General features: G+C 47.1%; 2 protein-coding genes across 6 annotated transcripts in view; one reads left to right on the forward strand and one right to left on the reverse strand.

Annotated features, from left to right (window-relative positions):
- The first annotated feature begins 1,225 nt into the window (after positions 1-1,225).
- On the forward strand, positions 1,226-13,940 carry LOC140458899 (cell adhesion molecule CEACAM2-like). Of its 3 annotated transcripts, none has more exons than XM_072553644.1 (9): positions 1,226-1,367; positions 1,538-1,855; positions 4,247-4,525; positions 5,474-5,614; positions 7,255-7,334; positions 9,707-9,748; positions 9,837-9,880; positions 11,055-11,241; positions 13,118-13,940. In XM_072553644.1, exons 1-9 carry the CDS (start codon positions 1,316-1,318, stop codon positions 13,268-13,270), a joined length of 1,296 nt encoding a protein of 431 aa, XP_072409745.1. In that variant the 5' UTR covers positions 1,226-1,315; the 3' UTR covers positions 13,271-13,940. The 3 variants fall into 3 exon arrangements, with proteins under 3 accessions (XP_072409745.1, XP_072409746.1, XP_072409748.1); XM_072553645.1 differs by having other exon boundaries at positions 11,058-11,241; XM_072553647.1 differs by lacking the exon at positions 11,055-11,241 and having other exon boundaries at positions 1,234-1,367.
- A 1,696-nt stretch (positions 13,941-15,636) lies between these two features.
- The window catches only part of LOC140458900 (cell adhesion molecule CEACAM5-like), a 58,851-nt gene continuing 49,985 nt past the window's right edge, over positions 15,637-24,502 (reverse strand). For 2 of the 3 annotated variants that reach the window (XM_072553648.1, XM_072553650.1), the window contains exons 7-10: positions 21,821-22,099; positions 20,233-20,496; positions 18,241-18,348; positions 15,637-16,148 (exon numbers count right to left, since the gene is read on the reverse strand). In XM_072553648.1, coding sequence (XP_072409749.1) covers positions 16,141-16,148; positions 18,241-18,348; positions 20,233-20,496; positions 21,821-22,099 — 659 coding nt within the window. In that variant the 3' untranslated portion in view covers positions 15,637-16,140. The remainder of the gene's footprint in view (positions 16,149-18,240; positions 18,349-20,232; positions 20,497-21,820; positions 22,100-24,502) is intronic. The other variant, XM_072553649.1, reaches the window with a different exon arrangement.

The following is a 24,502-nucleotide window of genomic DNA, read 5'->3' on the forward strand; positions in this document are numbered from 1 at the left end:
ACCGGACCCAATGTCCAACAAATCTGAACCCCTCCCTCCTTCACCATCTCTCAAGCCATGTGTTCATCCTACCTATTTTTTCATTTCTACACTGGCTAACGTGTGGCACTGGTAGTAATCCTGAGATCACTACCTTTGAGGTACTCCTCTTCAACTTCTCTCCTAGCTCCCTGAATTCTTCTTTCAGGACCTCATCTCATTCTCTACTTATATCGTTGGTGCCTATATGCACCGAGACAACTGGCTGTTCACCCTCCCCTTTTAGAATGCTCTGCAGCCGATTGGTGTCATCCCTGATCCAAGCACCTGGGAGGCAACACACCAGCCGGGAGTCCCGTTTTCAGCCACAGAACCGCCTATCTACTCCCCTCACAATCGAATCCCCTATGACTATGGGCCTACGAGTCTTTTTCCCGCCCTTCTGAACAGCAGTGCCCACCACGGTGCCATGATCCTGGCAACTGCTGCCCACCCCTGGTGAGCCATCTCCCCCAACAGCATCCAAAACGGTCTACCCGTTTTGGAGGGAGATGACCACAGGGGACACCTGCACTGCCTTCCTACTCTTTGTTTCTCTCATTTTGTTACCCCTTCACTGTCTCCCTCAGCAATTCTAACCTGAGGTGTGACCAGTTCACTAAACGTGCTCAACACCACCTCCTCAGCATCTCGGATACTCCACAGTGAGTCCATCCGCAGCTCCAGAGCCGTCATGAGGTCAAACAAGAGCTGCAACTGGACACACTTCTTGCAAGTGCAAGAGTCAGGAAGGTCAGGCACATTCCTAAGCTCCCGCATCAATCAAGAGGAATATGCCATGGGTCTGAGGTCCCCTGCCATTGTAAGCTTAGCTTTATATGAACTAACTAAAACCAAATAATGCTCTTAAATATATGAAAAAGAAAGATAAAGAAAAAAAAGCCTTACCTTGCAGTCTTTTTCTTCCAGCTAGAGGAGGGGGGTGGGGGAGGGTGGGAGGGAGATAATACACGTGTAGTATCTTGGATTGAGCTATTGCCTAAATATAAATTAAGCCCTTGCCTTCCCAGCAACCCTCACTTCACTCCACCTTCTCTCCTCACCGCTCTGTCAAAATGTTTTAATCATAACTTCACTACTCGCGTTGTCAGCTCCAGATGTTGAACTGGAAGAGTCCCTACATTAATATTCTAACCTTTCACCCAGTCCTCGCAGTGAAGTAACTCTGACCCAGTTCAGAGCCGTGTTTGCTTTAGTTAAAGATTAACCTGGTTCATTGACCAGGGACTGCTGGCTGGACACTGTTTAGTACAGGGACCGACGCTGCTCTCACAGGATGGAGAGAGCCCGACTCACTGCCATTACTGTCTGGTCACTTCTATTTCTTGGTGAGAGTGAATTTCTCATGTTGGTATTGAGGGTTATGTAGGGAGGATGTGGGGTGGGCGGGGGTGTTGGTGAGGATATGTTAAATACAACGGATTTCACAGTCTTTCCCTGTCTCCATTTGGAGTTAAACTGGCTGAACATTAACCTGGGATTCTTCTTCCCCTTGTAGTTGACTCTGAGGCTTTGACCATCTCAGTGAGTAAGAGGCTGATTAATGCAGCAGTCGGAGACCCTGTGCTCCTGTCGGTGAGACCGTCGGAGAGGGTGAGGAGTGGATCTTGGAAGCACAACGGGTCAGATGTACTTGTGTGGATTAACAAAGCAACAGACATTAATAATGTTTACCGAGGGCGGATAGAGTTCTTATTCAGTAATGGCTCTCTCCTGCTCAAATCAGTCACTGCTTCAGACAGCGGAGAGTACAGCGTTACCATGAACTCATTCAGTGATGCTGTAGCGAATGCAACAATCATCCTTTCGGTGTTTGGTGAGTAACAGGAATGTTTTCCTTAACCAAGTCATTATGAAATGATGAACCTTCCCATCACCGATGACCTGGTGAGATGAGAGAGTTTCACCATAAAAGTTGACTTGGGGGAGGGGGTGGTGAGGGGAGGATGGAGCGATTGGCAGACTGATTTGGTAGTCCGAGTTTGAATTCGATTCTAAAAGGAGATTGGGTAAATGCTGAAAGCAGATATCGTTACCTGGCTCCGGGCAAAATGTTGAGAGTGAGGGCAACACATGGGCAATGGTTTAAATGACCATTGTGTGTGAGTCTCTCTCTCTCTCTCCCTCCCTCTCTGTCTCTCTACTGGAGCATGTTTGAGTTCAGTTTCTCCCCGTCTACCCAGAAACTGGTGGAAGGCTTTTCATCACGTTCTCCCTCTCTCTTCATTTTCCTTTCCCTCAGTCAGCCTTTATGTTAGAGATGTTTTACCCACTTGAAAATATCAATCCAAGATTTCTCTGCTCCACAAAGATACAGGTTTTTTTAGGCATGACCTCCCCTTGATGAACCCACCCTATTTTACCAGGAATTTCCACACACTCCGCAATCTGATTCTGAATAACGGACTCGAAAATCTTACCAACAATTGAGGTCAGGCTAACCGCTCGACAATTTCCTGTCTTCTGCCTGCCTCCCTTTTTAAACAGTGTTGTTACATTACTCACTAACCAGGCCTCTGGGACCATCCCTGACTCAAGTGATTCCGAAAAGGTCAACACTGATGCCTCTACAGTTTCCTCAGCTATTTCCTTCAGAACTCTGAGGTGTAGTTCACCTGGTCCAGTGATTTATCCAGCTTTCCACTTCCCTAGCACTTTATCCCTTGTGATATCCAACTCACTCCTGACCCCTGACCCTCTTGAAATTCTGGTGTATTACTGATGTCTTCCACTGTGAACACCAATGCAAAATACCTATTCAGTTCCTCTGCTACTTCTTTCATCCCCACTTCAACTTCTCCAGCCTCATTTTCCACTCTTAGCTCTACATTTCAGATTGCTAACAACTCTTGCAATTTTTAAAACTATTATGAGCTACTTTACCCTATATTTCATCTTCTCCACCCCCAAAACTTTTTTCCGTTATCCTTGGCCGGCTTTTGAAGACTTGGAGAAAGGAGGGTTTGCAGATGCTGGAGATCAGAGTCAAAAAGGCTGGTGCTGGAAAAGCACAGCAGGTCAGGTAGCAATTGAGGAGCAGGAGAGTCGACATTTGGAGCATAAGCTCTTCATCAGGAATGATATCCTGTAAAGACGTTCCAATCCTCTGGCTTCCCACTAATCTTCACCATATTGCAGGCTTTTCCTTTTATTTTAATGCTGTCCAACTATGCCCTGTAGTTCTAGAATCCTCAACCATTGGAAATAATTTATCCTTATCGATGTTGTCTCTTCCTGTTAATGTCTTGAAGACTTCAATCTGGTCACTTCTTAGCCTTCGAAATGCTACAAAAAAAGTAAAAGCCTGTAGATTTATCCCGGTCTAGATTGTTTTTTTAAGTATTGTTGTGGAATTAGAGCAGATGGAGTTTAATTTGGATATATGTGAAAGAAACAAGGGCAGAACTTGTACAATTAAAAGTAGGGCCTTCTGTAATCACGTGGAACAGACTGACCCTAGAGGGATTCTGGGATATATTTCTATGAAGTTTGCATCACATTTGGGTTGGGTGGTGAGGAAGACATTTAGCATACTTACCATCTTTGCTCAGACCTTAGCGTATCGGAGTTAGAACATTATGCTGGGGTTGTACAGGATGTTGGGGAGGTGTCTTCCAGCGTTCAGTGTGCAGTTCTGATCACCTTGTTATAGGAAGGATATGATTACGTTGGACAGTGTTCAGAAGAGATATACCAGGACCTTGCTGGGAATGGAGGGTTTGAGTTATAAGAAGAGGCTGGATTGGCTGGGAGTAATTTTCACTGGAGGTTTCTTGAGATTTATAAAATCATGAGGGGCATGGATAAGATGGATGGCAGGTGTCTTTTCCCCATAGCTGGGGGATTCAAGACTTGGGGGCACAGTTTAAGGAGAGAGGAGGAAGATTTTAAAAAGACAATATGGGCAACTATTCGACACAGAGAGGGTCTGGAATGAATTTCCAGAGGAAGTGGTGAATCTGGGTACAGTTACAACATTCAGAAGACATTAAGATTAGGACATGAAAGAGATGTTTGGAGGGATATGAGCCAAGCACAGGCAGATGGGATTAACTCAGTTTGGAAATATGATCGGCGTGGATTGATTAGACATGCTGTAGGACTCGATGCGGCCATCATTCATCATCGATATATCATATTTCATAACAAAATTATTTGAATATTCTGTGCAGGACGAGTGATTAATTCTTCTGTTTCCAATCCACAGAGCCAATCTCCTCTGTGTCTATTATATCCAATGTTTCGAACACAGTGAAAGAGAATGACACAGTGTCCCTGAGGTGCCATGTAATGGGAGATTGGACCGAAATAATTTGGCTCTTCAATGGGATTCTTGTCAACAGCAAAGGGAGGACAACATTTTCCTCAGGAAATGCCATGTTGATGATAATTCATGTTGACACAAGCAATACTGGCAACTATCGATGTATTGCATGTAGCCCTGTGAGTGAAAAAGCAAGCGAGCCCTATTCCTTGAAGTTGGACAGTGAGTACAATGGATTCACATCGATTCACAGTGAACAGCACACTAACATTTGTCTGTAATGGTGTCTGGGACATTTACTTTGTTAAAGGCTCTTATGTTATGAGGAGGGCTAACAAGACGTTGGTGAGGTCGCATTTGGGGTATTGTGTAAAATTCTGGTCGCCCTGCTACAGGAAGGATGTTATTAAACTGGAAAGGGAAGAAGGATGTTACCCGGGTGTGGAGGGTTTGGGTTAAATAGTGAGGTTTGAGTAGGCAAGGACTTTTTTCCCCAGAGTATCAGAGGGATGATCTTACAGAGGTTTGTAAAATCATAAGGGGCACAGATAAGGTGAATAACCAAGGTTTTTTTTTCCCTGGGGTGTGGGGAATCCAAAACGAAAGGGCATAGGTTTAAGGTGGGAGGGGCAAGATTTTTAAAAAGTACCTCAGAGACAACTTTTTTCACACAGAGGGTAATGTGTGCTTGTAATGAGCTACCAGACGAAGTGATGGTGGCTGGTACAATGACAGTATTTAAAAGGAATCGGAGCAGGTACATGAATAGGAAGAGTTTAGAGGGATATGAGCCTAGTGCTGGCTCATGGGATTAGGTCAGATTGGGCATGTCTGGGTCTGCCTGGACGAGTTGGACCGAAGGGTCTGTTTTCATGCTGTATGACTCTATAAGTGCCACTTGCTAGCCACTGTCACATTTAAACAACTCTGCTGGTGATCAGGAGGAGATTGCTGGGGTTGGAGTTGGTCTGCTTTTGGTACATCGAGGCAACATTTCACATTTCCAAGTAAATACCAGTGTTGTATCCATTCGGGAACATGGGACTGAACAAGATCCTGCTCCCAGTGGATAATCCTGTGCAATAACTGCGTAGTCTCATCGTCAAAGTCACTTGCAAGTGAGCAAGAGCAATGAGGGCACTGACTTATGTAGTTCTTTCTGTTTTGCAGTGACTACCACCCAGTCAGCTAGCTGCAGCAGTAATGAATGGAAAGCTGCAGTTGTGGTTCTCGCTGTGATCTCCATCGCAGAACTCGTGGGTATCGCTGTTTTACTCTTCAAAGTCCAGAAAATGTCTCATTCAGAAACCCGTAAGTGAACGGGATGATAAAACCCGTTTTATTCCCAAACGGAGGCCATCGTGAATCGTGTCAACACGGAATGGGATATCGGGCAGGGAGGAAAGGAAAGGATGAGGGGGCTAGATGCAGCAGAGAGAGAGAAGCTGTTCCTGCTCCTAAAAGGAAGACGAGCCAGAGCCTGTAGGATTAAAGTGATGTGCAAAGCAAGGGGGGGGGAGATGTCAGGAAAAGACTTTTTCACCCAGGGAGCAGTTCGGGTGTGGAATGCGCTGCCTGCAAACGTGCTGGAGGGAGGTTCCCAGGAGGCAATCAAGAGGGGACATTGGTGTGCAAGGGGAGAAGGCAGGCGATTGACGTTTCCAGCAGGAGAACCAGGACTCACATGATGGGCCGAATAACCACTTTCCACTCCAGAACAGTTCTGTGAAGGGACCCATCTGGGGGATAGTTTAATTCATCCACCGGTTCAATACAGCCGTGTTCAACTTTGTAAGCTTTTTCCATTGAAGGTTTTACTTGTGGGTCGGTAATTCTAGTGAGGCAGTGCAACAAATGAAAACAGGGACAGTAACTGGTCTGCAATTACACATATTCTATTGACTAACTTTAGTAAAAGATGTATAAAGTCTATTCCAATATAAATAGAATACACCCACCTTTAGTACCTGCTCTTGCAGTCACAGCTCCTATTAAAAGTTGCTATGGAAAAAGGAGTTTAAGTGTTGATTAATCCTGCATCTGATGCATGGTAGCCTCAGCCTTGAACACATCAGGGGATTAATACCGAGACAAGGTAGAGATTCTCCTTATCCATCTGAGGAGCAGGAAAATCGACGTTTCGGGCAAAATCCCTTCATCGGGAATTACTGATGAAGGCCTTTGCCCAAAACGTCGATTCTCCTGCTCCTCAGATGCTGTGTTTTTCCAGCACCGCACTCTCGACTTTAATCTCCAGCATCTGCGGTCCTCCCTTTCACCTGTTCTCGTCATCCAATGACAACCAACACTTGGTTCAAATGTTCCCGAGAGCAGAGAGTTTGCCAAAGAAGGTCAGCTCAGCAGTTCCTCCAAACAAAGTGAAATACTGTGGAGGTTAGAAATCTGAGAAACAGAGCTGTTTGGAAAAACCCAGCATGTATGGCAACATGACGAGAAACATAGTTAATGTTTTGAGCCCAGTATGACTTTTCTTCAGAGCGAACAGACGTTGAAAAAGTTTCCAAATTCTGGATGTAGGTTTGCTTGCTGAGCTGGAAGGTTCCGTTTCAGATGTTTTGTCACCATACTAGGTCACATCTTCAGTGAGCCTCCAGGTGAAGCACTGCCAATGATTCCTGCGTTTTATTTATATGTTTGGGTTTCTTTGGGTTGGTGGTGTCATTTCCTGTGGTGATGCCATTTCCTTTGGTGATGTCATTTCTGATGGTGATGTCATTTCCTGTTCTTTTTCTCAGCGGGTGGGAAGTTTCCAATTTCTAACATCCTTCAGATCTGAAGAGGAGCCCTATTGGACTCAAGACATTCACTCTGTTCCTCTCTCACAGAGGTGTTGCCAGATCTGCTGAGTTTTGCTAGTATTGTCTGCATTTATTTCATCAAATTCTCTTCCTCCTTAGTTTACTCATCCCTTGTTGTTGGATTGATTTCAGAAAGATACATCCTACCTACAGTGAGTGGCACCATCAGCACGCCAACGTACGAAACCTTCCTGCCATCAGTAAATGACGAGGTAAGTGTTCACTTTAATGCTACTGTTATTCATCAGTTAAACAAGAGATGTTGCAATTACAGTAAGTTTTAAAACAAGAGAACTCTTGTGAAACTGTTTCCAGTAGTAGGAGATTCAGTGACGAGTCGAAAAATTTCAAATAATTGGAAAGAAGAAGGATGATGGGTAATTATTACCAGATGCAGCTTGTCCTTTCTGACCTGTGAATCCCTGTCACAAATGTCACCATGCTATGGCATGGAGAGGTATATTTGTCTTGGTTTCATTTAAGAGAAAGAGATTGAATGAGAGAAGCCGAGCAGTCTGTGGGAACGTAAACAGCGTGTGATTCCTTGGGGGTTTTCTTTAAAGTTGGAACAGTCAGTCGAGAGTGTGGTGCTGGAAAAGCACAGCAGGACATAGAGTCATAGTGTCATAGAGATGTACAGCATGGAAACAGACCCTTCGGTCCAACCCATCCATGCCGACCAGATATCCCAACCCAATCTAGTCCCACCTGCCAGCACCTGGCCCATATCCCTCCAAACCCTTCCTATTCATATACCCATCCAAATGCCTCTTAAATGTTGCAATTGTACCAGCCTCCACCACTTCCTCTGGCAGCTCGGTCCATACACGTACCACCCTCTGCATGAAAAAGTTGCCCCTTAGGTCTCTTTTATATCTTTCCCCTCTCACCCTAAACCTATGCCCTCTAGTTCTGGACTCCCCGATCCGAGGGAAAAGACTTTGTCTATTCACTCTATCCGTGACCCTTATAATTTTGTAAACCTCTATAAGGTCACCCCTCAGCCTCCGACGCTCCTGGGAAAACAGCCCCAGCCTGTTCATCCTCTCCCTATAGCTCAGATCCTCCAACCCTGGCAACATCCTTGTAAATCTTTTCTGAACCCTTTCAAGTTTCACAACATCTTTCCAATAGGAAAGAGACCAGAATTGCATGCAATATTCCAAAAGTGGCCTAACCAATGTCCTGTACAGTCGCAACATAACCTCCCAACTCCTGTACTCAATACTCTTACCAATAAAGGAAAGCATACCAAACGCCTTCTTCGTTATGCTATCTACCTGCGACTCCACTTTCAAGGAGCTATGAACCTGCACTCCAAGATCTCTTTGTTCAGCAACACTCCCTAGGACCTTACCATTAAGTGTATAAGTCCTGCTAAGATTTGCTTTCCCAAAATGCAGCACCTCACATTTATCTGAATTAAACTCCATCTGCCACTTCTCAGCCCATTGGCCCATCTGGTCCAGATCCTGTTGTAATCTGAGGTAACCCTCTTCGCTGTCCACTACACTTCCAATTTTGGTGTCATCTGCAAACTTACTAACTGTATCTCTTATGCTCGCATCCAAATCATTTATGCAAATGACAAAAGTAGAGGACCCAGCACTGATCCTTGTGGCACTCCACTGGTCACAGGCCTCCAGTCTGAAAAACAACCCTCTACCACTGCCCTCTGTCTTCTACCTTTGAGCCAGTTCTGTATCTAAATGGCTAGTTCTCCCTGTATTCCATGAGATCTAACCTTGCTAATCAGTCTCCCATGGGGAACCTTGTAGAACGCCTCAGGCAGCATCCAAAGAGCAGGAGAATCGATATTTCGTCTACAGCCTTTCGTCAGAAAATCTGGGCACAGTGATAGCATGCCTTGCATTTCAGCATTGTTAATGCTCAGAACATTTAAATTATCGAATCAAAGGTCCCAAGAAATAGACCTGAGACTATTAAAACTCTTCTGCTTGAACATTTTATATCTCTCCCCAACCCCATGAATGCACTTGATTCCTTAAATTTGTAAAACAATAGATTGATTTAAAAATTGCAGTCAGAGACAGCACAGTGGGTTAGCACTGCTGCCTTACAGTGCAAGGGACTTCGGTACGATTCCACTCTCGGGAGTGGAGTCTGTGTGGAGTTTGCACATTCTCCCCGTGTCTGCATGGGTTTCCTCCGGGTGCTCCACTTTTCTCCCACAGTCCAAAGATGTGCAGTTTTCTGTGGATTGGCCGTGCTAAATTGTCCGCAGCACCCAAGGATGTGTAGGCCCAGGTGGATTGGCCATGCTACGTTGTCCCACAATGTTCAGGGCTCTGCAGGTTAGTGTGGATTGGCCATGCTGAATTGCTCACAGTGTTCAGGGATGGGTAAGTCAGTTGGATTAACCATGGGAAATACTGGGTTACAGGGGTAGGGTAGGGGTGTGGGTGTGACAGTCCTTGGATGGTCAGTGTGGGCTCCATGGGCCGAAATGCCTGTTTCCACACTGTAGGGGATTTCTGAGAATGAAAGGCTGCTTGTTACACTCTCAGCTGCTTCAATACAAATGTGACACTCTTAACATTTAATGTAATAATTACCTTCACAGAAAGAATGTGGAAATCAGGATCAGTCCAATTCAAACTACACAGTACGTTCTCTGCATTTCAATCATTTCAGACACTTTTCCTGTTGAGACTGATATGAATTGGCTGTGATATCTTTTATTTTCCCCCCAGGACCTTCAGATCAGTAACATATCAGTCTATGAGCAGTTGGAAAGGTACGTTTATCTTTGTCATTCCCAAATAATGGATTCAGATCCTCAGTGAACTGTAACAAAGGTCAACTTGTCCCACACCTTAAAACGGACTTTGAAATTGATCGCAATGAAGATCGTGTTGTTACTCGATCCAATGGTCTCGTGGCACAGATCAAAACAGCATATCAGATCATCGAGTTGGACAGTACTGGAACTGACCCTTCGGTCCAACTCATCTATATCCTAAATTAATCTAGACCCATTTGCTAGCATTTGGCCTGTATCACTCTAAACCCTTCCTATTCATATTCCCATCCAGATGCCATTTAAATGCTGGTATTGCACCAGCCTCCACCACTTCCTCTGGCAGCTCATTCCATACATGCACCAGTAGCACTGGTTAGCACTGCTGCCTCCCAGCGCCAGGGACGTGGTTCGATTCCAGGCTCAGGCGACTGTCTGGGTGGAGTCTGCACATCCTCCCCATGTCTGTGTGGGTTTCCTCCAGGTGCTCTGGTTTCCTTCCACAATCCAAAGATGTGCACGTTAGGGTGGATTGGCCATTGCTAAATTGTCCCATAGTGTTCAGGGACGTGCAGGTTAGGGTGGATTGGCCATTGCTAAATTGTCCCATAGTGTTCAGGGATGTGCAGGTTAGGGTGGATTGGCCGTGCTAAATTGCCCATAGTCCCCAGGGATGTGCAGGTTAGGGTGGATTGGCCATGCTAAATTGTCCCATAGTCCCCAGGGATGTGCAGGTTAGGGTGGATTGGCCATGCTAAATTACCCATAGTGTCCAGGGATGTGCAGGTTAGGGGCAAATGTAGAGTAATAGTGCAGAGGAATGGGTTTGGATGGGATACTGTTCAGATGGTTGGTGTGGACTTGTTGGGCTGAAGGGCCTGTTTCTACCATGAGGGATGCTATTCTATATAAAGTTGCCCCTTAGGTCCCTTTTAAATCTTTCCCCTCTCACCTTAAACCTATGTTCTTTACTTCTGGACTTCACTCTATCCATTCCCATCATGATTTTATAAACCTCGATAACCTCTTTAAACTCTATGACTCTATAAGGTCACCCCTCAGCCTCTGACAATTCAGGGAAAACAGCCCCAACCTATTCAGCCTCTCCCTCTCACTCAAACCCTCTAACCCTCGCAATAAACATGCAAGTTTAACAACATCTTTCCAAAAGCAGGGAGACTAGAATTGAATGCAGTATTCCAAAAGGGGCCTTACACATGTTTGGATACAGGGATGAAATGAAACAAGGAACTGCAGATATTGGAAATCTGAAACAAACAAAAACAGAAATTGCAAGAGGAACTCAGCAGGTCTGGCAGCATCTACGAAGACAGAGCAGAGTTAACACCACGAGTCCAGTGAGTCTTTTTCCAAAGGGTCTGTTCTGATAAACTGGGGTGCTGTGTACAGTTCCACTCACCTCATTATAGGAAGGATGTGATTGCATTGGAGAGAGTGCACTCACCAGGATGTCACAGTTTAGCTATGAAGAGAGGCTGGATAAGCTCAGGTTGCTTTCTTGAGAGCACAGAAGGTTGAAGGGGGTCCTAATACAGTTTGTAGAATCCCTACGTTGCAGAAAGATCCCGTACAGCTCAAAGAGTCTGCACTGAGCCTCCGAAAAGCATCCTACTCTTAGAGTATTCCAGGCTCCTACCCTATCCCCGTAACCTCGCATTAATCATGGTTAATCCTCCTGGCCTGCACATCCCTGGGCACTATGGGAGCAATTTAGCATGGCCAATCCAACTAACGTGCAGGGCTTTGGATTGTGGGAGGAAACAGGAGCACCAGGGGGAAAGCAACGCAGATACGGGGAGAATGTGCAAACCCCACACAGACAGTTGCCTGACGGTAGAATCGAACCCAGGCGCTGTGAGGCAGCAGTGCGAGCCACTGTGCTGCCTAAGGGGTGTACACGATTATGAGGGACAAGGACAGGGTGGTAGGAAGCAGTTGCCTTGCTGTGCTGAAGAGACAATAACAAGCGGGCATCATTTTAAGATGGGGTTGGCTCAGTGACTCTGTAGTTAGCACTGTTGCCCCATGGTGCCAGGGACACGGGTTCAACTCCTGCCTCGGGCGACTGTCTAAGTGGAGTTTGCACATTCTCACCGTGTCTGCGTGGTGCTCTGGTTTCCTCCCACAGTCCGAGGATGTACAGGTTAGGTGAATTGGCCTTGCTAAATTGTCCATAATGTTAGGTGCATTAGTCAGGGGTAAATATAGGGTAGGGGAATGGGTCTGGGTGGGTTACTCTTTGAAGGGTCAGTCTGGGCTCGTTAGGCCAAAGAGCCTGTTTCCATACTGTAGGTAATCTAATGTAGGGCAGAAGGTTTTGAGGGGATGGAAGGAAATTGTTTTTCACTCAGTGAGTGGTGGGTGGGTCTGGATGTGCTGCCTCAGAGGGTAGTTGAGGTGGGAAATCTCATAACCTTTAAAGAGTACCTCGATGGAATATCCTTGGGTCAAATGGAATTAGGGAGGATCGGAGATGGTTTCTCCTTTGGTCAGTGCAGACTCAATGGGCTGAAGGGCCTGTCCGGTGCTGTACATCTCTACGAGCCTATAATCAACCACTCCAAGTAGATGCAGGCTGGGGGAGCTTCAGAACAACACCAATCAACCACTCCTTCTCATCCATTCAGCCCCAGTGGTGTGAGACCAGTCTTGCCCATTTTGTTTGCAATCTAAGTCAACACAGCAGCGGCAGTAGTGTGGGAGTGCCATAGTGTTCTTTGGGTGAAGATATTTTACCAGCAATGCCCTCAGGTCAACTCTCTGGATCCCCCGGCACAATTCTGAAGAAGAACAGATGCCTTGGCCCATCTTTCAATCAACATCTGCCCTTTCTTGCCTTGGGGAGTATGAGGCAGACAAACCACCTGCTTCCTGGAGGTGGTCACCAGAGACTAATGCTTGGGGGGGGGGGGGGGGGGGGTGGGGGGGCACTGTCACAAAGCAAGCCTGACTTACAGGAGGCTCTCACATAAATACTGCCTCCTGCAGGCAAGGCTGAGGGACATAGAAAGGCCTCAAGTCATTCCGAATGTGCATTCATTGGACGTCAAGGCCTGGAGTGGGTCTTGAACATGAAACATCAGGTTGAGGGGCTTGAATGCTCCCCCATAGTCTCGACCTCAACCCACATTAATTTAAAGTGAAAACAAAACTCAGGTTTCCTGTTTGCGACTATGCACACGTATTAACCTCTTGCCTCTCTTATTGTTACAGCAGGGACACCGCTTCAGAACAGCCCTTGGCATTTGCCAAGCAAGACGGAATGCCCTGAGGATGTGCAAGGCACTATGCGGATGCAGGTTATTTCCTTGGTCATTTACTCACCAGCTGAATCTGGCACAAATTGGACCATTGAGTACTTTTTGATGATTTCATCATGGTGTGTGGGTCGCCTATTGAGTAGTTGTTGTCCTGGAAGACAGTGCCTGGAAGTGTGGTGAGGAGACAATGCCACTGTTGCAGGGATGGGGGGATTGCAGGGTTTCTGATGAGCAGCAGAGGGCGCATGTTGCTCAGGGGTCATCAGCTTCTCACGGATCTGCTATCTCCGCCTTGTGGCTGCAGTAGGGGTTGCAGCTCTCCTCCCTGCACACTTCAACTAAATTCGTCCCAAGTTTCATCAAGTTTTCACAATGCGCTTCGTGGGAGTCTTTGCACGATGAATATTCGACGCCCTTTACTAGGTGACCCCAAAACGGCAAAATAAAAGGAAGAAACTAGAAGAAGATGTACCCACAATCGGGCAAAATCCAAAGCTTGCAGACCTCAGTGGTACATTGGAGTTTCATTAATCTGTGCAAAAATTTTAGATTAATCAGTGGAATAAATTTGAGCTCTTTTGAGCAAAAAAAAGTTGTATCGATGTGTATAAAAAAAAGTGTTACTTTGTGCAAACGTGCAAAAAAACTTTTATTAATTTTGGCACAAAAGTTGAATCAGCCTGTGCAAAACTCTTGTCTTGAATTTGAGAAATTAGCCTGTGCTGATCTATGTAAAAATGTGGTGTCGGTTTGTACAAAGAATGTGTGTGAAGTTTTGCAAACGTCTCGTGTCAGTTTGTGTTGTGAGTGTTCCTAGGGCTGCCCAGGGTTTGAACCTGCAGCGTTGTGTCCAGTGAGAAGAGGTGGAGGCAAAGGACAGGTGTAACTCGTAAGACCTGCTGCAAACGCCCACAAGCCAATACACCAGTGGTCTACAGACTCCACAGTATTGTGACTGAACTGGACCCAATACCTCAGAAACCTGATTCTCTCCTTCTTACACCAAGTCCCCAGTCTCAAACGATCAATGATTCTATTCCGGTGCTCACCAGCAGGTGGCACTGGGAGCAGTCCTGCCATGACTGCTCTTGAAATCCTACTTTTCAAATTTCCTTCTAACTCCGAAAAAAGTTCTGATTCCAGAACATGATCCCTCTTCCTATCAACATTGTTGACGCCAACGACCTCTGGTTGTTCACCACACTGCCCATCACCCCTGTAGGACACCCGACAATCGCCCCATGAAATCCCTAATCCTGGCACCATGTTGGCAACGCACCGTCCTAGAGTCACTTTACTGCGAGAAATATACTGTCCCGTTGCCCTGACTGGAATCCCAGAACATTTCTGCTCTCCGTCCTCTCCCCCTGTCAATGTGTAATGAGGTGGGATTAATACTGTCAGAGTCTCGGGAAGAGTGATCATAACATGCCAGAATTCCAAATTCAATTTGGGGAGGAGAAACTGGAATCCCACACAAGCATTGTGGAGATGAACAAAGGTAGTTGCAGAAGCACGTGGATAGATCTGTCCCGAGTGGTCTCTGTGGGAAGATTAAAAGGCAAGACAGTTGATGCGCAATGATAGAAGTTTACATAGATACTCAAGAGTTCTGTGCTAAACTGTATTCCAGAAAGGGAGAAAGATTGTAGGATGGATTATCGAAGATGTTAGATTTACCTGTGATGCAAACTTCAAAAGATAGTGTACCTGAACGCCCAGGTCTCTCTGTTCTGCAACACTATCAACCAATGGGTTCAATGCTAGTCATTGATCTCCACATTTTTTAGAATAAATTCCCTACAGCATGGAAACAGGCCCTTCAGCCAACACCGCCCATCCAAAGAGTAACCCATTCCCCTACCCTATATTTACCCCTGACTAATGCACCTAACACTATGGGCAACTTAGCATGGCCAAGTCACCTGATCGGCACATCTTTGGATTGTGGGAGGAAACCAGAGCACCCGGAGGAAACCCACGCAGACACAGGGAGAATGTGCAAATTCCACACAGACGGTCAGCCAAGGCAGGAACTGAACCCAGGGCCCTGGTCCTGGATGGTAGCAGTGCTAACCACGAAGCCACCATGCCACCCACCTTTTAACTGAGTTCATGTCCCACAATCTGCATTGGCAGGATTTGAACCTGCTTTTCTGGAAAATTGCACCGATTTCTGGACCCCTCACCCGGCGACAATGCCAAAGGGCACCAGCTCCCCACAGCACTGCCAACAGAACATTCCAGTGATGAAGAATCACCTCCTTAGGGACCTTGGCTTGGGGCGGTGGGGGAGATTTGAAACTTCTCAGGAGAAGGGGAGGAAGCGGATTTGAGGTTACGATCCAGGACTGCCCACTGAATGGCACAAGGTGCCAAGTGGTCTATGTCTGTAGGTGCCCATCTGTGTGTACGTCATTCTGAAAACAGAAGACTACTTTCTGTCAGGACAATCACAGCGGACTCTGATAGTTACAAACCAACCAATTTATTACATCAACAGAGAAAAACACAGGGGAAGAGTCATACTGAAGTGAACACACTCATGGACACCCATCAGTGAGAAACCAGTTCATTAGTGCCAACTTGGAGAATACCCGTAAATCTTCGCGGTTAGGCAGTGTATCCCTTCGTTATTTCTCGGGTTGATATTTTCTTTTGTGGTGAAGCAGAAAGGCAGAAGTTAAAGGTTGGGAACTGCTATAAATTAGGTTAACGCTCTGACAAAACTCAACTGCAAGCCTGTCATAGCAGCAACCTGTCCCTTTGAGGAGAAACGTCCAGTGGCCGAGCAAGCAAAGCGAAAGGGTCTTCTCCACGTTGCCCCGGTCCCTCCAGCGAGATCCATCCACCAAGACGGAGGCGGTGCTCGGTAACCCCGGGGTCTCAGCAGGTGATTGACATCCCAGAGAGAGAAATTGTCAGCAGGTTTGTTCCTTCGTGAAGGTTGCGAGCTCTGTCAGAGTCTCTCACACCTTAGCTGCCTGTCCGACAGAAAGGAGAAACATCATTCACTGGGCGGGGGAAATCAGGCAGAACATTGGTCACCTCATAACATTTTTGGCTTTATTCATTCACAGGATCAGGGAGCCATTGGCCAGGGCAGCACTTATTGCTCACCCCTAATTGCCCAGAGCGCGGTTAAGAGGCAAGCACGTTGCTGTGGGTGTGGAGTCACATGTAGGTCCAGACCAGGTCAGGAAAGCAGTTTCCTTCCTGTGTCTGTGTGTGGGTTTGCATGTTCTCCCTGTATCTGTGTGTGGGTTTGCATGTTCTCCCTGTGTCTGTGCGTGGGTTTGCATGTTCTCCCTGTGTCTGTGCGTGGGTTTGCATGTTCTCCGTGTCTGTGAGTCGGTTTGCATGTTCTCCGTGTCTGTGTGTGGGTTTGCGTGTTCTCCCTGTGTCTGTGAGTCGGTGTACATGTTCTCCCTGTATCTGTGCGTGGGTTTGCGTGTTCTCCCTGTGTCTGTGAGTCCGTTTGCATGTTCTCCCTGTATCTGTGTGTGGGTTTGTATGTTCTCCCTGTATCTGTGTGTGGGTTTTTATGTTCTCCCTGTGTCTGTGTGTGGGTTTGTCTGTTCTCCCTGTATCTGTGTGTGGGTTTGTATGTTCTCCCTGTATCTGTGTGTGGGTTTTTATGTTCTCCCTGTGTCTGTGTGTGGGTTTGTCTGTTCTCCCTGTGTCTGTGTGTGGGTTTTTATGTTCTCCCTGTATCTGTGTGTGGGTTTGTATGTTCTCCCTGTATCTGTGTGTGGGTTTGTATGTTCTCCCTGTATCTGTGTGTGGGTTTGTCTGTTCTCCCTGTATCTGTGTGTGGGTTTGTATGTTCTCCCTGTATCTGTGTGTGGGTTTGTCTGTTCTCCCTGTGTCTGTGTGTGGGTTTACTCTGGTTTACAAAGAGAACTTGCTCATCAATTTGAGGGAGATGAGGAGAAACATCTTCTGGAACTCTCCAGCCCCAGTCGTTGAAGACACATCGGGTGGAGAGAGAGGATTTATCATCTCTCAGGTAATCAAAGGATGTCGGGAATAGGCAGCAACGTCAAGGTGAAGGCTACATTGACCATTCCGGTGTTGAACGGTAAGTGAAGTCTTCACCGTCCTGCTCTCCCATTAGGAAGCAACAACTGATGATGGAGTGGGGACACCCTGAGGGCTCACCACATCTCCGGCTCCTTTCAGAAACTCCACACCAACCTCAGCCAGTGCAGGAATTGACCTCCACATTTATTGTGTCTCCTCGCATCATAAACCCCAGAAATCCTGCCGACTGAACCAACTCATCGAATCCCAACAGTGTGTGAATAGGCCATTTGGCCCAACAAGTCCACACCGATCCTCTGACGAGTAACCCACCCAGACCCATTCCCCGTACCCTATTACCCTGCATTTACCCCTGACTAATGCACCTAACCTACACATCCCTGGACACTATGGGACAATTTAGTATGGCCAATCCACCCTAACCTGCACATCCCTGGGCACAATGGGACAATTTAGCACGGCCAATCCACCCTAACCTGCACATCCCTGGGCACAATGGGACAATTTAGCACGGCCAATCCACCCTAACCTGCACATCCCTGGGCACTATGGGACAATTTAGCATGGGCCAATCCAACCTCACCTTCCCACCCCTGAACACTATGGGACAATTTAGCACGGCCAATCCACCCTAACCTGCACATCTTTGGACTGTGGGAGGAAACCGGAGCACCTGGGGGAAACCCACACAGACACGGGGAGGATGTGCAAACTCCACACAGACAGTCGCCCGGGGCTGGAATGCTGGGAGGCAGCAGTGCGAACCATTGAGCCACTGTGCTGCTCCAAACGGATCAGATGCCCCCCCCCCCACTCCCACTCCCGTTTCTTGTATCCTCCCCACACCACCACCGCTGGACAGCCTTTTCTGCAGTGCAACAGTGGCTTCAAAATGCACTTGTGAAAAATCCTGGAGAGATGGTGTTCTGTTCGCACCCCCAGCCTTCAGAGATAGATTTGGACATTCCAGCACCCTGCTCGATCAGAAAGCAATTTTGGTTTGTTGGGTGAATCTTGAGGAAACTCACATACCTCGTTGTTTGAAGATGATGCAGGCACAGATCGCAATCAGGGCCAGGACGCCAACCACGGCCGCAGCAATCCAAGACTTGTTCTTGTAGTCTTCGAGATCATTTGATTCTAACAGAGAGGAAACAAACCATTGACACAGGTCTGACAGTGAAGGAAGAGAAGGAACTCAGGGAACATCCAATAAACTCTGCATTCACACTGAGAAGTGGCGAAGGTACAGTCATCGAGCGCGGAAACAGACCCTTCAGCCCGACCCGTCCATGCTGACCAGATATCCCAACCTAACCTGGACCCATTTGCCAGCACTTGGCCAACGTGCCGTTCCTTTGGGGAATGTTTGGAAAAATTATGACCTCTCCACAGTCATGCCCTCTTGTGTAAACACAAACCCACATCTATTTGCGGGACACCCACTCACTGGCCCTGTACATGCATAAAAAAGTTGGTACCCATCAATAAGATAAGTGGTAACACTCCCACTACGCCATGGAACTGGACGGTACACGAACGGGCCTTCATGCTGCATCGAACATGACACCAAATTAAACCAATCCCATCCGCCCCAACTTTGGTCCACATCCCTTGCATATTCATGTGCGTTTCTCTGAAATGCCCCTATCATATCTGCCTCCATCACCAGTGCTGACAGCACCCTACCACTCTCTGTATCATTCAAAACTCAAGTCTCCTTTGCACTCTCCCCCTCTCACTTTAAACACCCACCCCCACCCCCAGAGCCCAGTAATAGACACTCCGGCTCTGGGGAATAGACTCTGACCTGTCAGCCCTATCTACGCATCCAACAAGCAACTGGAAGAAGCATCTCTTGTGAATTACCGAAACCAGCTTCATCCGAGTCAAATCCCAAACGGGTTATGGCAGCGAGGTGGAAGGGAATAAACACTGTGTGAGAGCTCCTGACTTTCCTGGGCCCTCAGGAAGCAGGCCAACACATCGGGAACTTCCACAAAACGTCACAGGTGTGGCTGCCTTCTCCGGTTTTGAGCCGGAGAATTAGACGTTTCTGGGGTCATGCATTTCCCCCCCCCCCCCCCCCCCCCCCCCACTTACTGCTGCCTCTTGCAAAATGGTGCCAGGCGATGGAATGGAACTCCGGGATTGAGGAAGTGAGGACTGCAGATGCTGGAGATGAGAGCTTGAAAATGTGTTGCTGGAAAAGCGCAGCAGGTCAGGCAGCATCCAAGGAGCAGGAGAATCGACGTTTCGGGCATAAGCCCTTCTTCAGGAAATTCCTGAAGAAGGGCTTATGTCCGAAACGTTGATTCTTTTGCTCCTTTGATGCTACCTGACCTGCCGTGCTTTTCCAGCAACACATTTTTAAACTCCAGGATTGACCCTCACATACAACACGTCCCATCCCACCTTGCCACTCCGGGTGCTATTCCAGGCTTGACCACCGTTTCCAGTGCCAACGCTACATAACGCCAGTGGGCACTAATTGCACAGAGCCTTCTTTTTGTCTCTCCCTTCCCAGACTGGTGCATTTTCCAAGTTTTGTCGCTGACCTTGGTGCTGAAAGCGATTGATTGCCATACAGTCAGGAACTGGATGTGGGATATCAGCCAGTCATGGGCCCAGCCTAAGGGGTAAAGGTGCTCGATCCCAGTGTTCCGACCTTCGCATTCGGGTCAGGAAGAGGGTCAACGTCAGTGCAGAATAGGGAATACATAATGGGACTCGAAACGCTTTGACCCAATGGTTGCAAGCTACTGGAAATTAACTGCTGAAAAGTTACAATCAGGGCAGATGTGAGAAACTCTGAGGGGAGCAACTATTTACACCAAATGAGAAAAGGCTGCTGATTGGATAGAGTGTTGACTCTGGTCAGTCGCCAATGGTTACCCCTAGCGACCTGCCCATGCAGTATGAATTGTTGCTCTCCATGAAATTGCACACAAGATGAAAGGGTTTGGCAATGCACAGGTTGTATTAAAACACGCGAGGGTACACCAACAGGAAGTTCACACTTACCCAAAGGAGAAAGATGTATGGTCTTCTTTTTCTCCATTTTGGTTTGGACATTGTAGCCCTGACAAGTGTAATTTCCAGAGTTGCCCCGGGTAATGTTGCTGACAACCAATACCTTTTCATTTTGCGGGAGCTCTTCCCCATTCAAGAACCATTTGTATTTCGAGGGCGGGAATGATTCGACTTTGCACTCCAGAGTAACGTTGGCTCCATAAGAGACTGTTTGCTCTTTGGATGTTATTACAATCTGGGCTTCATCTGGTCCATCTGCAACCATTACGAATGTGGGTGTGAGACAACATTCTTTAGCTGGATGTCTGATGACTGCGGAATAACATTTAACAGCCTTTCCTTATTCTTTCATGGACAAGCCCAGCACGTGTTGCTACCCCTAACTCACCTTCAAATGAGTGGCTCTCTGGACCCTTCAGAGGATCGATTGCATTGTTGGGAATTGGGATTTTTTCATCAGACAAACCAGATAAGGACATCAGTGATCATTTATGGCAGTGATCATAAAGTGGTTCAGTGGTTAGCACTGCTGTCTCACAGTGTTAGGGACCTGTGTTCAATCCCACCCTCAGGTGACTGACTGTGTGGAGTTTGGGTGTTCTTTGCATGGGTTTTTGTTTTTCTGGGTGCTCCAGCTTCCTCCCATGATCCAGAGATGTGTAGGTTTGGGGGTTTTGGCTCTGCTAAATTGCCCATAGTGTCCAGGGATATGTCAGTTTGGGAAATGCAGAGTTACTGGGATAGGGGGATATTTTTTGGAGGATTGATGTGGGCTTGATGGGCTGAATGGCCTGCTTCTGCAGTTCAATATCACTACAATTCTAGTGATAGCTTCATGCTTACTATTATTGATAACAGCTTCATACAACAGATTCATTAGAGTCATAGAGCAAGGAAACAGGCCCTTTGGTCCAACCAGTCCATGTTGATCATAATCCCAAACTGAACTGGTCCCACCTGCCTGTGCTTGTGTGTCTCTCCAAATATTTCTTATTCATCAACTTAGCCAAATGTCTTTTAAAAATTGAATCTGTACCCGCATCACCCACTTCCTCTGGAAGTGTATTCTCACAAACTCTCTGTGTAAAATAATTTCCCCTCAGGTCTTTTTAAAGTCTTTCTACTCTCACCTTAAAAAAAATGTCTCCCAGTCTTAAAAGCCCCTCACTCTAGGAAAAAGACATCTGCCATTCACCTCATCTATATCCCTCATGATTTTACAAACCTCTATACAGTCACCCCTCAACCTCCTACGCTTCAGTGAAAAAGTCCCAGCCTAACCCTATAACACAAACCCTCCATTCACTGCAACATACTGGGAAATGTCTTCTGAACCGCATCAGCTTAATGATGGTCTTTCTATAACTGGCCAACCAGAACTAGACACAGTACTCCAGAAGAGGCCTCTGAGAAGCAGGGAAATCGATGTTTCGGGCAAAAGCCTGATGAAGGACTTTTGCCCGAAACGTCAATTTTCCTGCCCCTCAGATGCTGCCTGACCTGCTGTGTTTTTCCAGCATCACTTGGAATTACACCGACACCAGCAGTCGTTCCGTCACAAATAATGCCAGGTACTCACAGTAAATGACCAGTGGGAATGGGTCACTCTCCTTGCTACTGATCAGACTCTCCACTGTGCAAGTGTAGTTCCCCGCGTCGGATCTGTTCACGGCTTTGATGGTTAATGTCTTGTTCCTGTCCGAAAGTTCCACGTTTTCACTGGGCAGCAGTGCATTCTGGTCCCTGCTCCACTTCAGGGAGCGCCAACTGCCAGACACACCACACGTCAGGATTGCTGTGCCATTGTGCTCCACCAGTGGCGAAGCATCGGCTGTAATCTCTGGTTTTGAAATGTCTTCTGAGACGGAGAGATAAAAAAAAAACATGATGGTTAGTCAGGGAAAGCAATCCTGCTTAAGGTCGCACAAGCTTAACGTCAACACTGGTGGCTCAGTGGTTAGCACTGTTACCTCAGAGCACCAAAGGGGTGTGGGTTTGGTTCCACCATCGGGGCAACTGCCTGTGTGGAGTTTGCACGTTCTCTCTATGTCTGCATGGATTCCTCCCCCCCGGTCCACAGATGTGCAGGTCAGGCAGATTGGCCATGCTAAGTTGTCCCGTAGCATCTAGGGATGAGATGCTCTGCGGAAGGGCCAAATGGCCTGCTTCCCCGCTTGTGGGCATTTTATGAATTGGCCTGAGGAGATGAGGGTGAACTGCTGCTGTGTTTGTGGTTTAAGGACACTCGCGGTCCTGCCAGGGAAGGGGAGTTGCAGAGCTTTCATTAAGCAACACTGAAGGAACAGTTCTGTAGCTGGTAAACCACAGTAGTGTGGAGCTCCAGGGAATTTGCAAGGGGTGATGGTCCCATATATCTGCTGCCCCATGTTCTTCTAATTGTTAGAGGTCATGCCTGTGGAAGGTGCTATTGGAGGAGCCTAGTTGAGTTAGTGTAGTGCATCTTGTCGATGGTACACACTGTTGCCACTCTATGTCAGCAGTGAAGGGCATTGGGTGCACTGCGCCTGAGAGGATGATGTGTCACAAAGCTGGAAGTACATCAAAGGGTTAACTGATGATAGTGGTGGCATCTTCAACCGACACATTGAACAGGGAATGGGAATTCTCTGAAAAGGAAGAAGGCGCAGTGTTAAAAGGAGAGTAATGGGACTGAGTGAATCACCCACTCAGAGAGTTGGCGCAGACCCAACGGCTGAATGGAGGATAGCAAATGTGGTTCCCTTGTTCAAGAAGGGGAGTAGGGATAATCCTAGTAACTATAGGCCAGTGAGTCTCACTTCTGTTGTGGGCAAAGTCTTAGAGAGAATTGTAAGGGATAGGATTTATGCACATCTGGATAAGAATAATGTGATCAAGGATAGTCAGCATGGTTTTGTGAAGGGCAGGTCGTGCCTCACAAACCTTAATGAATTCTTTGAGAAGGTGACTAAGGAGGTAGATGAGGGGAAAGCGGTAGATGTGGTATATATGGATTTTAGTAAGGCGTTTGATAAGGTCCCCCATGGTAGGCTACTGCAGAAAATACAGATATATGGCATTGAGGGTGAGTTGGAGGTTTGGATTAGGAATTGGCTGGCTGGAAGAAGACAGAGGGTAGTAGTTGATGGCAAAGGTTCATCTTGGAGTGCCGTCACTAGCGGTGTTCCGCAAGGATCTGTTTTGGGACCATTGCTGTTTGTCATTTTTATAAATGACCTGGAGGAGGGGCTAGAAGGTTGGGTAAGCAAGTTTGCGGATGATACAAAAGTCGGAGGAGTTGTAGACAGTGAGGAAGGATGTGGCAGGTTACAGCGGGATATAGAGAAGCTGCAGAGCTGGGCAAAAAGGTGGCAAATGGAGTTCAATGTAGCTAAGTGTGAGGTGATTCACTTTGGTAAGAGTAACAAAAAGATGGGGTACTGGGCTAATGGTCGGATACTTGGTAGTGTGGATGAGCAGAGGGATCTTGGTGTCCATGTACACAGATCTCTGAAAGTTGCCACCCAGGTAAATAGTGCTGTGAAGAAGGCATATGGCGTACTGGGCTTTATTGGTAGAGGAATTGAGTTCCGGAGTCCTGAGGTCATGTTGCAGTTGTATAAGACTCTGGTGCGGCCGCATCTGGAATATTGTATGCAGTTTTGGTCGCCATACTATAGGAAGGATGTGGAGGCACTGGAACGGGTGCAGAGGAAGTTTACCAGGATGTTGCCTGGTATGGTAGGAAGATCCTATGAGGAAAGGCACTTGGGGTTGTTTTCATTGGAGAAAAGAAGGTTTAGGGGTGACTTGATAGAGGTGTACAAGATGATTAGGGGGTTAGATAGGGTTGACAGTGAGAACCTTTTTCCACGTATGGAGTCAGCTATTACAAGGGGGCATAGCTTTAAATTAAGGGGGGGTAGATATAGGACTGATGTTAGGGGTAGATTCTTCACTCAGCGAGTCGTAAGTTCATGGAATGCCCTGCCAGTAGCAGTGGTGGACTTTCCCTCTTTATGGGTATTTAAGCGGGCATTGGATAGGTATATGGAGGATAGTGGGTTAGTGTAGGTTAGGTGGGCTTGGATCGGCGCAACATCGAGGGCCGAAGGGCCTGTACTGCGCTGTATTCTTCTATGTTCTATGTCATAGAATCTCTACAGAGTGAAAACAGACCATTTGTCCCAACAAGTCCACACTGGCCCTCTGAAGAGTAACCCACCCCAACCCATTCCTCTGCATTTACCCCTCATTAATCACCTAACCTACACATCCCTCA

The sequence above is a fragment of the Chiloscyllium punctatum genome, chromosome 34 (genome assembly GCF_047496795.1).
Source record: "Chiloscyllium punctatum isolate Juve2018m chromosome 34, sChiPun1.3, whole genome shotgun sequence".
Taxonomy (NCBI): Eukaryota; Metazoa; Chordata; class Chondrichthyes; order Orectolobiformes; family Hemiscylliidae; genus Chiloscyllium; species Chiloscyllium punctatum.

What these genes read in the sequence shown, in the direction of transcription:
- LOC140458899 (XM_072553644.1), top strand. Translation starts at nt 1,316, where the DNA reads ATGGAGAGAGCCCGACTCACTGCCATTACTGTCTGGTCACTTCTATTT. An exon ending in CTATTCCTTGAAGTTGGACA is followed by an intron (nt 4,526 to 5,473) that starts GTGAGTACAATG and finishes TCTGTTTTGCAG; the next exon opens with TGACTACCACCCAGTCAGCT. An exon ending in AATGTCTCATTCAGAAACCC is followed by an intron (nt 5,615 to 7,254) that starts GTAAGTGAACGG and finishes GATTGATTTCAG; the next exon opens with AAAGATACATCCTACCTACA.